The sequence below is a fragment of the Phacochoerus africanus genome, chromosome 4, assembly GCF_016906955.1.
Source record: "Phacochoerus africanus isolate WHEZ1 chromosome 4, ROS_Pafr_v1, whole genome shotgun sequence".
Classification (NCBI taxonomy): Eukaryota; Metazoa; Chordata; class Mammalia; order Artiodactyla; family Suidae; genus Phacochoerus; species Phacochoerus africanus.
The window spans coordinates 2620481-2635444 of NC_062547.1; the positions used below are offsets into that span (position 1 = coordinate 2620481).

General features: G+C 56.9%; 1 protein-coding gene across 7 annotated transcripts in view; it reads left to right on the forward strand.

Moving 5' to 3' along the window:
- Positions 1-14964, forward strand: part of SHANK2 (SH3 and multiple ankyrin repeat domains 2) — a 517908-nt gene that overhangs the window by 125152 nt on the left and 377792 nt on the right. For all 7 annotated transcript variants that reach the window (XM_047775007.1, XM_047775012.1, XM_047775005.1 and 4 more), the window contains 2 exons: positions 1255-1371; positions 13228-13305. In XM_047775007.1, the coding sequence (XP_047630963.1) occupies positions 1255-1371; positions 13228-13305 (195 nt within the window). The remainder of the gene's footprint in view (positions 1-1254; positions 1372-13227; positions 13306-14964) is intronic.

The window sequence follows — 14964 nt, forward strand, 5'->3', positions numbered from 1 at the left end:
AAAGACAACAAAAACCCAAACAAACCGATAAGACGATTTCACAGGTGGCACAGGGGTTGTACGTGGATGTTTCCTGGGCTTTTTTTTTTTTTAAAGCTCATCCAATTAATAGTTCCCGTGGCTTCCGCGTCAGTGCTCCTTGCTGTTAATTGGCGAGGTGTGGCCCTCCCTGTGCAGAGGTGACTTCTCCTGGCTCCGTCTCAGTTACCCGGGAGGCAGGATTAATGAGCACATCTTTCCTCCAGCTGCTGTGCTGCCCGCCCCACCCGCCCCCAGCCGCCTGTCCCTGTCGTCCTGGCATTGCTGCCGGTTTCCTCCTGCCGCCACCTCCCCACCTGCCGTGTGAGCAGTGTTGGGTCAGGACCCCCATTGCCTGGCCTTTCCTGTCTCCAGATTGCTGCTCTGTCACAGGGAGAGTGGGGGCCCGTGGCTGGGTGCCCAGGAAGTGCCCATAGCTGGGGTGGATTAGACGGATGTGCTTTGCTCCCCAGGGTCAAGGGTCGCCCCAGCATCCAGCAGCCCAGCCCCCACCGCCCTCCCCCGGTCACAGTGCGGGACCTCCCTGCTCCCTGTGAGCTGCGGGAGGGGCTGGCCTGGCCCCAAGCATCGCCAGGGGTCCTTTCAGGCCCCTTATTCAGGTGACAGTCTCAAGAACGCTTCCAAGAGCAGGGCTTCCCTTACATGTGAAGACGTGGGCTCAGAGTGACCATTCTGGAAGACGGGGCCGGATCGGGTTGACGCCCTTGGCTCAGAGATGGTGCATCACCTCCGAGAAGGACTCAGCAAGCGGGGGGGGGGGGGGGGGGTCACACTGTGGAGCTGCCCTGCCCCCCCGCCCCCTCCTCAGGGAAGGTTACGTTTTAGAGTCCTAGCAGGGCTGCCTTGGCCTGGAGGAGGACAGGCGGGTCCCTTTTCAGGATGCAGCGTGTCCCTGCGGCTCTGCTGGCCATTCTCACGCCTCCTCCAGGGGCTGAGCACCCAGGTCTGCATTTCCCAGGGCAGGTTGCTGAGGCCAAGGTCAAAGTCATGCCCCAGTCTCTCTGAGCTGCTCGTCTCCTGCGCGCGCGAAGGGAAGGAACAGGGCCCTTTGCCGTCCATGAACCCGGCAGGAGCGCCTTCCCCCGGTCGCCACCCAGGGGTCTGACTGGGGCCTGGTCCCGAGCCAGGGTGGGCTGTGTCGGCCGCACCGTCGGTTCCAGGGGAGCCCAGTGCATCCTGGGAGGCGTCGGTTCTCAGTGTGGACTCTCGTTTCAGGCCTGCAGGTACGGTCACGTGCAGCACCTGGAGCACCTGCTCTTCTACGGGGCCGACATGGGGGCCCAGAACGCCTCGGGGAACACCGCCCTGCACATCTGCGCCCTCTACAACCAGGTCAGTGAGCCGGGGCCGGGCCGTGCGAACGCCTGGTGGGGTGAGCGTCCAGCTCCAGCAACCAGTCCCAGACTCTTGCGGATGGGGGCTTTAATAATGGACATTTAAGGAGCTCCCGTCGTGACTCAGTGGTGAACGAATCTGACTAGTATCCGTGAGGATGCAGGTTCGATTCCCGGTCTTGCTCAGTGGGTTAAGGATCTGGTGTTGCCATGAGCTGTGGTGTAGGTCACAGATACTGCTCAGATCTGGTGTGGCTGTGGCTGTGGTGTAGGCTGGCAGCTGCAGCTCTGATTCGACCCCTAGTCTGGGAACCTCTATATGCCGCAGGTATGGCTGTAAAAAAATAAAAATAAATAACAGCTGTTTATTTCTCATGGTCCTGGCCTGACCGCCCAGGCCAAGGTGTCAGTCTTCTTGTTTCCAGGAGGGGACTCTCCTCCCAGCTTGCGTGGTGCCTTCCCCAGGTGTCCCCTCGTGGGGGAGACAGAAGGGGGTTCTCTGGTGTCTGTGAGAAGGACCCGAATCCTCCCAGATCAGGGCCCCCCCCCATGACCTCATCTGACCTGCTGACCTCCTGAAGGCCCACCCCCAAATGCAGTCGCCCTGGCGTTAGCGTAGGCACGGGGGTGGGGGGAGGGGAGACAGACGGTCAGTGCACAGCCGGGCGTGGTCCCCACGTGCTTCGCTGAGAATGGTTATTCCTGCTGTTGAAGAGGAACCCGAGTCACAGGAAGGGAGAGGAGCCGCCTGGGGCGCAGCTGGTACCCAGGAGCCCCCCAGCGAGGGTGCACACTCTGCATTTTGGTCACCTGTCCCTCTCAGCAGGTCGCCACGGGGGCCTGGAGGGGGCAGGGCGGAACCGCGAAAAGGGGAGCGTGTGGCCGACAGAGGCCCCCGGACTGCTGTGGTCCCCGCCAGACCTCGATGGGACCACTGCGTGGAGAAAATGTTCTCAGGGGGCTGATGCTTTTTAATACCTTTTTAATTGTGACTAAATATAGAAATCCTAACAGGAATTTGACCGTCCTGTTTTTAAGTATGTGTTTCAGGGCATCAAGTGCAGGTACATTGCTGTGCAGCCATGTCCACCCCCTATCTCCAGAGCGTTCCATCCTCCCAAACTGAAACTCTGCCCCCTCTAAACACTCGCTCCCCTCCCCTTCCCCAGACCCACCGTCTACTTCCTGTCTCTAGGGACCCACAGGATGCGTCCCTTTCTGTCCCGTTTATTTCACTGAGTGAAATGTCCTCAGGGCCACGCACGATGCAGCGAGCATCAGCGGGTCCTTCCTCTCTCAGGCTGAGGAAATGCTCGCTTGCGTGGCGGGGCCGCATTGTGTCCATTCACCCATCAGGGACACGGGTTGCCTGCACCTCTGGGCTGCTGTGAATCTGCTGCTGTGAGGCGGGGAGGCGGGGAAGCACATCTCTCTTTTGGACTCGTTTTTCTCTTCTTCTGGGAGCCGCAGTGTGAACAATTTGAATAAAACCCCATTTGTCCCTCTTCTGTGCTGAAAACCAAGGCGAGCCACACGTGCGTGAGCCGGCTTGGGAAGCGGGGGAAGGGGGTGGGGATACAACCCCCCCCAGCCCCTCAGGACTCCTAAATGACAGAGCGCGTGCTCTGTGCATGCCAGCACGGGGCTGCCACGTGGGGAGGAAAGGGCAGAGCCTCGGGTCCCGCCCAGAGGCGGAACGCGGAAGTGGGGCGGGGGCTGGGGGAGGGGTGGATGGGGCTGGGGGCGGGGGTGGGCGGGGCTGGGGCGGGGCTGCAGGTGGGGTGGGCGGAGCTGCTGGTGGGGTGGGCGGGGCTGGTGGCAGGGTGGGCGGGGCTGGTGGCGGGGTGGGCGGGGGTGGGCGGGGCGGACTGCCTGGAGGCCAGTGGGATGGTGTCAGTTTCCTTGGTGCGGAAAGTCAAGAGAGTAGCTGAGCCTCACTAGTAGGGGCACCTCTGCCCCCTCTTCTTTTATTCCTTTCTTTATCTGATTTCAAGGAACTTCAGATCTGGAGAGTGGGTGAGGGGCGGGTGCTCCAGGGAGCAACCAAGAAGAGGGTGGGGGCCCAGCCCCTGGAGGAACAGAGCAGAGATCAGGACTCTGACCGCTGGGGGCCCCCAGGCTGTGCTCACTCTGCCAGTCCTTTCTCTGCCAGTCCTTTCTCTGCCATCCCCACCCAAAGCAAGGATTCCATCTTTTGAGTGACTCCCCAATCTTTGCCGACACCTAAGTCCTTTCCCTGCTCCCCCCATAGCTACTCCATCCCAGGCCTCTCGGGCCACTCTGAAGTCCTACTTGGATTCCTGCTATTGAACCCCCACCTAGATTCCTTGCCCTGGGAAACTCCTATGCATCCTTCAAAACCCAATGTAGATATCCTGCCCTCAGTCGAGCCTTCCCTCCCCGGGAGAGTTGGTTGGATTTTTCACTTTGCAGCACAGCGGGGTGAACTGCCCAGGCTCGGGCCGTTGTTGGGCCTTACCTGTCTTCCCTACTGGCACCCCCTGCCCCCTTGAGCCCACCTTCTTGGGGACATAAAGCATGATCTTTCAGGGTGTGCCCTGCGCTTGGCACAGGGAGGCACCTCAGCCAGATGGGTTTGGGGAAGCATTTCAGTTTGTCTTCAAGGAGTATTCTGAGCGCGGCTGGCTCCCTTCTTAACCAAAGCATACTGGTGGGATTTGCGCGTAGCTGGGGCACACGGCGTTTCACGGCATTTGGATGTTGAAATGGCTTTATGAGCATGGAGCGCTCCTGCTCTGCTGCACTAGAAAAACACCATGAGGCTTGGCTTTGCTGGTTAAACATCTGTGCCAACATGTGCTTCTTAATTATTGCCTTGGAGGGAAAAAGATTCCTTAAACTTCCCCAGTAGATTCTGGGCATATTTTATCATGGAAAAAAAAAAAAAAAACCCAGAGAAAAACATGTTTTCTGTCACTTGCAATCATTGTGGACAAGCTGTAGTCTTTGGAAGTGTAACCTTTTAAGTAGGACAGGTTAAGACATCTTGGGAGTCTGCGTTCTGAGTTATTCACAGGGCTGGGCTTGACTGGTGTCTCTTCTCCATGCTCTGGGATCTATCCCCACCTCTGGGCCGAGGATTCAGGAGGGGCCAGAGCTGCCCAGAGCTCTCAGGGGACCCCCTCCCCCTCCTGCCTTAGGTTAGAGGGCTCAGCAGCCTTTTGCTGGAAAGAGTCACTTAGTAAATATTCCGACTTTTAAGACCGCATGGACGTCGTCACAGCTTCCCAGCTCTGCTGCTGCAATATGAACTCAGCCACAGACCGTATGTGGATGAATGAGCGGCTGTGTGCCAATAAAACTTTATTTATAAAGCAGGCAGTGGCCCAGTGTAGCCTCTGGGCTGCAGTTTGCCAAGCCAGGCACAGAAGGCTGCCTCAGTCCCCTCTCCAGACGAGAGTTAAGGACAGACCATGGCTCCAGGGCTGAGTGCCTTCCTTCCAGCATGCCAGGGAGCAGCCCCTTGGGGGCATGAGAGCTGTCACCTCTCCAGCATCCCAGGACCATCGGGGCCCGTCCAACTGCACCCATCTGTCACTCAGCTGCAGCATGGGGTAGACACGCCTTGGGTGACACCTCCTGTTTTGGACACCCTGCCTTGCATTAGGTCCAGGGGCCATTGTGAAGAGTCTCAGGCTCGTGCTTGGAGGCACCAGGGTCCGTAGACAGTGGTCCAGTTGGGAGTCAGCGAGTGCTCTGGGATCAAGCCTTAGGAATCCCGCACACCTCTCCCTTGGATGCTAGTGTGACCTTGCCCCCCCACCCCAACTACTGTTGAGGTGTCTCACGGGTGTTGTAAGGCAGGTTGGTCCAGGATGCACAGCTCGTCTGCAGCAGCATCCTCATAATGAACTGTCCACTGGGGATGGAGGGAGGGACGGAGGGCCCCCCAGCCTTTGCCCAGCAAGCCTCGCAATTGCTACTAACCGGAAGCCCTGTCCTTCCTGAGTCACCAATGTGCTGGCCTCCTGGCTGTGTCTCCTTCCTCTTCCTCCACACATGGGATGTGTGTGGCTGCACGAGGCTGGGCTCAGGGCAGACCAGAGAAACCGCTCTGCAGCTTCAGGCAGAAAGGGGTGTCGTTCAGGGCACTCTGGGGAGCAGTGCTGAGAAACAGACTGTCCCAGTGGGGAGGACACGGTGCCTTTGGGTCAGGAGAGGAGTCAGGAAAAGGGATTAAGACGCAGCGTCAGCGAAGCGGAGCTGCAGTGGCGTGGGACCGGGCAGCCTGGTTCCCGGTGGTGTAAGCCACCACCTTGCTGTGCTGTCTTGGGCGAGGTGCCATATCCCATGAGCCCTGAAATTCCTCCTCTGTCGTGTGGAGATAATTACGCCTTGCTCTCAGGGCTGCTCAGAGGCTTAAAATAGAAAACAAGCATATGGTATGCCTGGCACACGGTAGATTTTCAGTACAAGTGGCTGTAATGGCGGTGATGGTGGTGACGACAGGGGGTGACCGTGGTGATGGTGCTTCTGCTGCTGCCGGTGGAGGGCGACTCTGGTGATGGCGGTGATTTTGGCGGTGATGGTGTTGATGCTGCTGCTGACGGCAGCGAGGTGGTGATGGCGGCAGTGACGGCGGCGGTGGTGGTGGTGGTGGTGGTGATGATGGGAAGGTGTGACTGGGATGGAGATGGTGCCGCTGCTGGTACTGCTGTTAATTTGAATGACAAAACCTCTCATTAAATATAAAGCATCAGGTTTATGGGTTGATGTGTGTGTTTATTAATTTTAGGCAGACCTCATCTGTACGCTTCTAATAAAACACGCTGCGACCAGAATATTCTCTCTTCTTCTCTTATGAAATCAACTAATTAGGGCTTTGAGTGTAAGCTGCAAATTGCACCTAATCTGCCAACTCCCTTGGCCTGCTGCTGGCTTTCCGGGGGCCTGGAAAGAAGGATGCAGCCTGGTGTCTCTTTTTCTCCCCTGGATAATGAAGGAGGAGAGAGCATTCTAAATATCAAAGGTTACTGGGCCAGGCCAGTCTGTCTGGAGGATGAAAAATAAGCCCTGTCTCTCTGGAACAGACCTCTTGATTCTAGTGAAGCCAGAGTAAGAAGACACAGGCTTTGTTCTGTTCACGTCTCTGTGCCCTTTCTGCATCCTACTGAGCGCTGGTCAGCGCCGGAGCTGATGGGGGCCTCCAGGGGGGCTGTCTCAGGGGTAATACGCCCTGAGCATCGAGGGCCATGTGAAAAGGTGTCCCAACTGAACTTCCCCTTAGATCCCCCAAGGAGTCCTTGGTGGCTCCCGTTGGTCATGACTCCCTTGTACAAGCCAGGATGGGCAGGCTTGGGCCAAAGCCACTCTGTTGCCAAATGCCAACACTGGGCTTCATACCCCGCCCTGTATTTCTCCTCCCCCAGGCTTTGGGGACATGTTCCTATAACCCATTGATGGGGGTGGGGTGGGGGGGCTTCAGTAGGTGAGAAGGGCGTGGTCTTTGGGACGCCCCCCTCCGGCAGGTGGGTCTCTGGAGCCAGGTTCCAACCCCCCTCTGGTGGCATCAACGTCCCAAATCTTTGCCCTTGACCGGTTCACTAGTTGCATGTATCTCAGCTTTTCTTGGACTTATGTTTATCCCGCCAGTCTCGTTTCAAGGGATAATTTAAACTGGAAAGGGATTTCTGACTTATAATTTGGAGTGCTGAGCAGTTCACGTCTGTGACATTTAAGTCAAGATGGCCTCGGTGCAGTGGAAGTGAGAGCTCTGGGGTGGCGACAGGGGGGTGGAAAGGACTTGGAGATCCGGGGTTAAAGTCATGGCCACGTGAGTCACTTGAAGCCAAGCCAGTCCTGGAGCCTGTTTTTGGCCCCGCCTCCAGCAGGCTGCATGCGCATGCGCAGACGCCCCTCTGCCGCTCTGGGCTGCTCAGAGCATCCTGACTCCGCCGGACCTCGGCCTCAGGACGCTCAGACTCTACCCCTCCAGGATCTGGGCGGCGGGACGCCCCCACGTGGCGGCGCCGTGATAGCGCCTCCGCCACTGCCCCTGTGCAGTTCAGCCTCTCAGTGGCATCTCTTGGCAAACTGCGCGGCACTCTCTGCTGCCCCATTTCTCCCCACGGGGACCTCAGGCAGGCCTGTCTGTGTCCTGCGGTACCTTCTAGAAAACACCCACGGCCACAGTCAGCACGTGGCAGCCCACCGCTCCCTGGGCTCCGGGCAGGGATGCACTCGACCTGCCCACATCCCAGTGCGTTGGCAGCTCCAGTAACAGCTCCTGCTGTGTGGACAGCGCTGCCTCTCCGTGGCTCCAGCCTGAAGTCTGGGAGGCCCTCCTGTTCCTCATGATCACCCCCTGTCCCAGGTCTGGTCAGCTTCCTTCTGTCCCCTCCCATCCTGGCCCAGGCCACTGGCATCCTTGCCCTGAATGGCTGCATTCACCCTCCGCGGGTCCCCCCGCCTCCCAGTCTTGATTCCCTCCGTTTCTGCAGAACTGCCAAGTGGCATTGTACTGGGCGGATCCGTCTGTGTCCCTATGGAAAACTCCCAAGGCCCTTGCCCCCCACCCCAATTTGTTGCCCCCTCCCCCCAGCTTCCTGCAGCCCTAGGGCGTTTGCACTTCTGGCTTCCTCTGCCAGGAATGCTCCCCCATGTGCCACAGTCTCTTTCGTCATTGCTGAGGCTCAGCGTAGAGGCCAGCTCCTCGGGGAGACCTTCCCTGACCACTGCCCTCACTCACTCCATCACGTGACCCGCTTTATGGTTTGGGGTGCTGTGTCCCCAGGGGACAGGATGGTACCCGGCAGGGTCTACACTCTGTGTGGACTGGGGGCATGCATGCCTGAGTATGCTTTCCGGGCCTGTGTCTTCATGCATAAAATGAAGGTGATGGTGCCTGGGCTCCCGTCGGGGTTGGTAATCGCAAGCGCCACGTGCCCCGGCTGAGCCAGGGCGAGTCTCCAAGATGCTTGGGGAAGAGGAGGGTCGGGTACATTTGTTAATTCATGAAATGTACATGAAATTCATGCTCAGGAGATAACTGGATATTCTTCCTGATGCTTTAGCACCAAAACACGCAGACTGAGTCTGTATCTCTGCTTGGTCGATGTGTTTAGAAGGACAAAGTCTGGGGGTGTCATACGAGGGCGCCCCGGGAACCGCGAGGCTCCCCTCAACAACTCCTCTGGGTCACACCTCCTTTTCCTCCTTTTCGGAAACAGGAGTTTTTCACGTAACCCTTCCTGGCCTCCTCTGCCTTCTCCGCGAGATGGCCCCAGGCAAGGATGCTGTGAGAGTGGAATCAAGGACCGGGGAGATGTGTTTTTGGAACTGCAGAGCGTCCGTGCCTGCACCCAGACACACGCACACACCTGCCTGTACCCACATGCGAGCGTACACACACACACACACAAACACACACACGTGGCATTGCTATGAAACCCCTTCTGTTTCAAAATCCCTGTGCAGGAGGAGGTGCTCTTCCTTTGAAGTCTGGCAAACACCAGAGGGACGGGTGTGAAGTCACCCCCCTGGGGTTCGGGCTGGATACCCCCCTGGGAGAGTGCCTGGCAGTGCCTGATGGGGGTTTATTCTTAGTTTCGTAGGAAATGAACCTCCCTCTGATGGGCCTTTTCGGCAGACGTCCTTGCTGAGCGGAGGGGCGCCTTTACAAGGAGTGGCCGAGCCAGGCTCTTGCTCTGGGTCCTGACTGGCCGGGTTGCTGGTCCTTCCGGGCGGCCCTTGAACTGGGCCAGGGCACACTTCGGCCCAGTGTGAGTTCAGTTCGGGGTGAGACCCCTGGGCAGTCTCTGGGTCCCTGAGGCCCTAGTGGGGTCCCCCACTTCTTTCCCCAGGGATTCACGCTCTCTTCTCTCACTTGCACCCCGCACCCCAACGGTAACCTGCCAAGAGTCCCTTCAGTCCTGGCCCCGCGTCCCGCCTCCGCCGGGACTCCGTCAAGCACCCTCTCCTTCCTTTCTCTCCGGGCAGACCCTGCTCCCTGAGACACGATGACGCTGATGTTTTAATGCATTCATTTACTTTGGTCTAATTCAAGGGGAGAAGGAGATGCTGGGGCGGGTTCTGGAAGCCCGGACAGGGGCAGGGAGCCTGGGGCTGGACTGGAGACCTCAGGGGCCTGTGTTCGAATGGATCTCGATTCATAAAACCAGCTGGGCAGGAGTTGAGATTCTGGAATAAAAAGACACAGGTGGAGTCTTCATGGGCCCCAGCCCCACGTGTGTGACCTCAGGCTGGGATCCAGGGCTGTCCCTGCTTTCAGGAACACCGGGGCCCTTCTTTTAAACCCTGGGTGTAATGGTAACCCAAATATGAACTATGTGTTTGCTGATGTAAATCTTTTAAAATTTTCTCTGAGTTTCCTGGTGGCTCAGTGGGTTAAAGATCTGGCATTGTCACCACTGTGGCTTAGGTCACTGCTACGGCACAGGTTCAGTCCCTGGCCTGGGAACTTCTGCATGCCGCAAGTGCAGCCAAAGGGGGGACAAAAAAGTTTAAACATTTAAGTAAGTGAATAAAATAAATTTGGAAAAAACAATTAAAAAATTAATTTTCTTAAACGTTTTTAGTTACTCAAAGCACTGCAAGAATTCACATTTGTGGAAAAAGTGCGAAGGGCGTGGGCATCTCAGATTTTTCCCCAGTTGCCACCCTGAACTTGGTGCAGGCGCCACCCCTTCCCCAGGATGTGCTCGCACACTCTCGGGGCTGTTTCTGGACACAGCGGGGCTCCACACATATCCTGCTGTCCACTCTCTGTTTCTCGGTCTCTCTCCCAACCTCTGTCTCCAGGTGCTCTGCATGGGGGCCGCCTTTGCTCCTGAAGGTCCGGTGTCCCTCTGTCCCTCCGTGGGGACCCAGCCCTATATGGTCCCCGGGCCTTCTCTTTGCCCACAGCAGTGGCGGAGGGTAGCCTCCGTCCAGGCCTGCAGCTGCATCCACCCCTAAGCAGGCAGCCGCCTGCACAGACAGCATCACCAACAGCTGCAGCCGAGGCCCGGGACCCCCGACCACAACCATTATTCCGCAAAGCTCAGATCCCCCCACCCATGCCGCGTGGGTGCGAGCAGCCCACACCCTCCCTGATGCCTCCCCCACCCCCCGACCTCGGCTCAGAGAACGAGGGTCCCCCTTGCCCTGTTCTTGGGTGGTTTCCTCATTAGTAACGTGGCAAGGTCCCCGGGACCAGGGCAGCCCCCGCTGTGCTGTGCCAGACCCGGCTGTGCCCTTGGCTGGACCTGGCGGGCACGGCGCGAGCTTCCGCCTGCCTTCTCTTCCTGTCTCTCTCTCTCTGGGTCTCCCTTAGCCTCTGGGTCTCTCTTGGTCGCTCCGTCTCTTACTTTTCTAATCTCAGTGACTTTATCGAGCTTTAACTCACACGCCATACAACTGGCCCCCCAGGCCTCTGGCCCCCCAGCCCACCGGCTGCCCAGCCCCCGGCCCCCTGGCCCCCGGCACTGCCCACCTGTTTCCGCCTCCGTGGATGTCAGCTCTTGTCTCAGGCCTGCTCTTCCTCCAGGTCCTCTGTCCTGTGTCATGTGCAGGGGCCTCGGCCCCTGACCTTCTTGGGACAGTGGGTCCCCTCGGGCTGGGGTGGGAAGCAGTTCCCCGGGCGGGAACCCCTGGTCAGTGGCTTCCTTTAATCCTTCATCCAGCCGTTCCTGCCTGAGTGCTGGCCTGGGTGACCACACCTGTTGCCTCTGCTCTGGACCCTGTGGGCGCAGGTGGACCCACCGGACGGCCCACGTGCTGGGGTTTGGCTGAGATCCGGCAGAGGCCTGTGGGGAGAGCGCAGCCAGGCTGCGTGAGGCCCCAGCGCCTGGGTGCCCGCGACCGCATTCACTCCTCACAGCACCGCTGCGTCTGTTTAGGCAGAGGAGTCTTTTTTTTTGGCCACAGCATCCAGTGGCTTAATTTGGGATGTTCTCAGACCAAGGATGGAACCTGGGCCGCGGCAGTGAAAGCGCCAGATACTAGCCCCTAGACCACCAGGGAACTCCCTGAACAAAGCGTACTTACCATCAGTGCTTCTCCATCAGTCTTTGTATCTGTGGGTATTTGCCTCCGCCCCCCACCGTCAGGAGTTTCCAAGCATTGGCCCTTCTGGGCAAAGAGTAGGCACTGCCTAATGTATAGGAAGAGGCTCATTTTCATTGTAAAAGGACACAAGAAACAAATGTTGGCTGCCTTTTAAAAGCATTAAAAGCATAACTACAGAAAATAACAAAAGAGTCCTTCTTTTTTGCTCTGTAAGCCTTTCTCCTCCTGAGAAAGTAGGTCTTATTCCCCTGTGAGTACCGTTTTAGACGTATTCTCTGCCTCCCGTAAAAGTGAGTGAAATTAAGTCGCACGAATTATTTTCAGACCTGGGTTTTCTATGTGGACATTCTTGGATATTTTTCTTGTCAGTTTATACTAATTCGCCTTGTATTGGTTTGCTACGGCTGCCTCTGCAATGAATGGTCTGTGGAGAACAGTGCGGAGGTCCCTTGAAAAACTAAAAGCAGAACTGCCACATGATCCAGCCATCCCACTCCTGGACGTTTATCTGGACAAAACTGTAGTTGGAAAAGATGCACAATCCCTAATGTTCCCAGCAGAACTCTTCCCAGTAGCCAGGACACGGAAACAATCTGAATATCCATTGACAGAGGACGGGATTAAGAAGATGTGGGGAGTTCCCATCGTGGTGCAGTGGTTAACAAATCCGACTGGGAACCATGAGGTTGCGGGTTCGATCCCTGGCCTTGCTCAGTGGGTTAATGATCCGGCGTTGCCGTGAGCTGTGGTGTAGGTCGAAGACGCGGCTCGGATCCTGCATTGCTGTGGCTCTGGCGTAGGCTGGTGGCTACAGCTCCGATTAGACCCCTAGCCTGGGAAACTCCATATGCCACGGAAATGATCTAAGAAATGGCAAAAAGACAAAAACAAAGAAACAAACAAACAAAAAAGAAGATGTGGTACATATACGCAATGGAATATTACTCAGCCATTAAAAGGAAAGAAATAACAGTATTTGCAGCAACGTGAAGGGACCTAGAGATTCTCATATAAGCAGAGTAAGTCAGAAAGAGATAGACAGATACCACCTGCTATCACTGGTATATGGCATCTAAGAAAATGATGCAAATGGACTTATTTATAAAACAGAGCTCACAGACATAGCAAACTGATGGTTGCCAAAGGGAAAATTGCGGGGGAGGGATAAATTGGGAGCTTGGGGTTAGTAGATGCACCTACCACGGAGCAAAGAGATAAGCAACAAGCATGTACCGTATACCCCAGGGCACCACATGCAATATCCAGTAATGACCTATGACGGACAAGAGTCTGAGAAAGAATATGTGTGTGTACCACTGATGTGTTTTGTATACGTAAAACTGAGTCGGTGTGCTGTGTGCCTGAAACGCATACAACTTTGTAAATCAACTATCCTTCAACAGTTGTCTTGAACAAAAAGGAATGTTCCAGAAGGAGTCCCACTTCCCCTATTTTACAACTTTTTTTTTGCCATCTCTGGGTTTTCTCTTCCTTTCTTTCCTTTTGTGTTTTACTTGCAGTCTTTCGATTCTGACATATTTTATACACACACGCAAGACCGTAGATCACGGAGTCACTGGCCGTGGGATGTGTGTATTTCTTACAGATCTTGCCAGGTCGCCGTCCAGGGTCTTGGCGGCACTTAGGCTTCCACCGGCGGCGTGCGGGATGCTCCTGCCCTCCTCCTGGCCTCTCGGATGGACAGACACCCTCCCGTCGACTTCAGGCTCGTGGTCCTGACTTCTTGTGAGCTTCCCGTGAGGAACGGGGCTGCTTTGGCGAATGCCTGGCCCCCGGGTGACAGGTTTCTTCTTTCTCTCTGCAGGACAGCTGTGCCCGGGTGCTGCTCTTCCGGGGTGGAAATAAGGAACTGAAGAACTACAACAGCCAGACCCCGTTTCAGGTCAGCGGGCTTCTCACGCCTGAGCCACCGCGTGCGCACAAGTGTGTGTGTGTGTGAGTGTGAGATGGGGAGGCGGCGTGCACTCCTGCACATCCTCTGTGTGTTGGCTCAGGCTCGGCCCTGCGTCGGGACAGGATGTGTGTTTGCAGCTCGGCCCTATTTCAGTTCTTCTTTTCTCGCCGGCCGCCTTCCCTTTAGACCAAACGCATGGCTACGGGATCGAGGCCCCAGCTGGGCTCTTGGGGAGGGCAGTGCAGGTGCGGCGGCTGGTCCCTGCGCAGCCGTGGGCAGTGCTGGCTCTGAGGCCGAGCCTGGGAACGGGGAGCTGACTTGCTGTCCATCCGGCCCCCACCAGGTCCGCCGTCCCAGGTGGAGGGTGAGCGACCGGCCTGGCGTGGCCGTGGGGTGACGCGGTGGAGCAGAAGGCCAGGGTCTAGATGGTTTGTCACTGTGGGAGAAACGCGGTACACAGGACGTGGGTCGGGACCATTTCAGAGTCCAGTTCAGCGGCCTCGGGCTGACTCAGGATGTTAGCCTCACCTCCGTGTAGTTAAGAATTGCATTTTGTCATCACCCCAAGGAACACTGTGTACCCAGAAGAGTCACTGCCTGTTCCTCCCTCCCGCGGCCCCTAGACAACCACGAATCTGCTCTCTGACCCTGTGGGCTGGTCCCTTCTGCACGTGTCAGGTGGACTGATTCCTACAACAGGTGGCCTCTGGCGTCTGGTCTCTTCCACGGGGCCCTCTGTGGGGTGGCGTGTGTCAGTGCCTCACCCCCTTTTATGGCCAAGTAATAGCCCATCGTATACATATGGGGCTCACATGGAATTTTGATGCAGCCGGCCAGATGGTGTGGGATGAAAGCATTTTGGGGGGGCTAAATCCTCTGTGTTGTAGAAATGCTTTTTCGGCGTTCCCATCATGGCTCAGTGGAAACGAATACAACTAGTAACCATGAGGACGCAGCTTCGCTCCATGGGTTAAGGATCCGGTGTTGCCGTGAGCCGTGGTGTGGGTCATAGACTCGGCTCGGATCCCGCGTGGCTGTGGCTGTGGTGTAGGCCGGCGGCTGCAGCTCCGATTGGACCCCTAGCTTGGGAACCTCCATATGCTGCAGGTGCGGCCCTAAAAAGACAAAAACAAACAGAAAGAAATGCTTTTCCATCCTAAACGCAGTTATCCCCACTGAAACTGAAAATTATGGAGACAGTGATGCTTTTTATTCGTAAATAATTTTTACGTCTTCTCGAGATGAGAGGGGGCTTCCACACATCCTTCTTCTTAGATCTTATTAGTACACACACGGGCTTGCGGTCTTGAAAATGCACCAGTTTCAGCCCAAACCGGGCAGCAGCAGATCACCAAGGCCTCCTGGGTGGACCGTCTTGATCCAGTCCAGCGCTACGACAAGCCGTCGTCCCCACAGACCCAGCCGTGCGAGAGGGAGTCACCCTCCATCACTGGGAGGGAAGGGCCGTGCGTGAGAAGCTGGGGACCATTGCAGGCCGGGCTCCAGAGGGTGAAGGAAGCCGCTTTGTACCCTGAAAACGTGAGGAGGTGGGGAGACACGAGACCAGAGGCCAGCTCCCTCGGCGCACGGTCGGAGCCCGCGCTGGGTGCGCGGAGCGGACCTCCCAGGCCTTGATTCCGCCTGGAC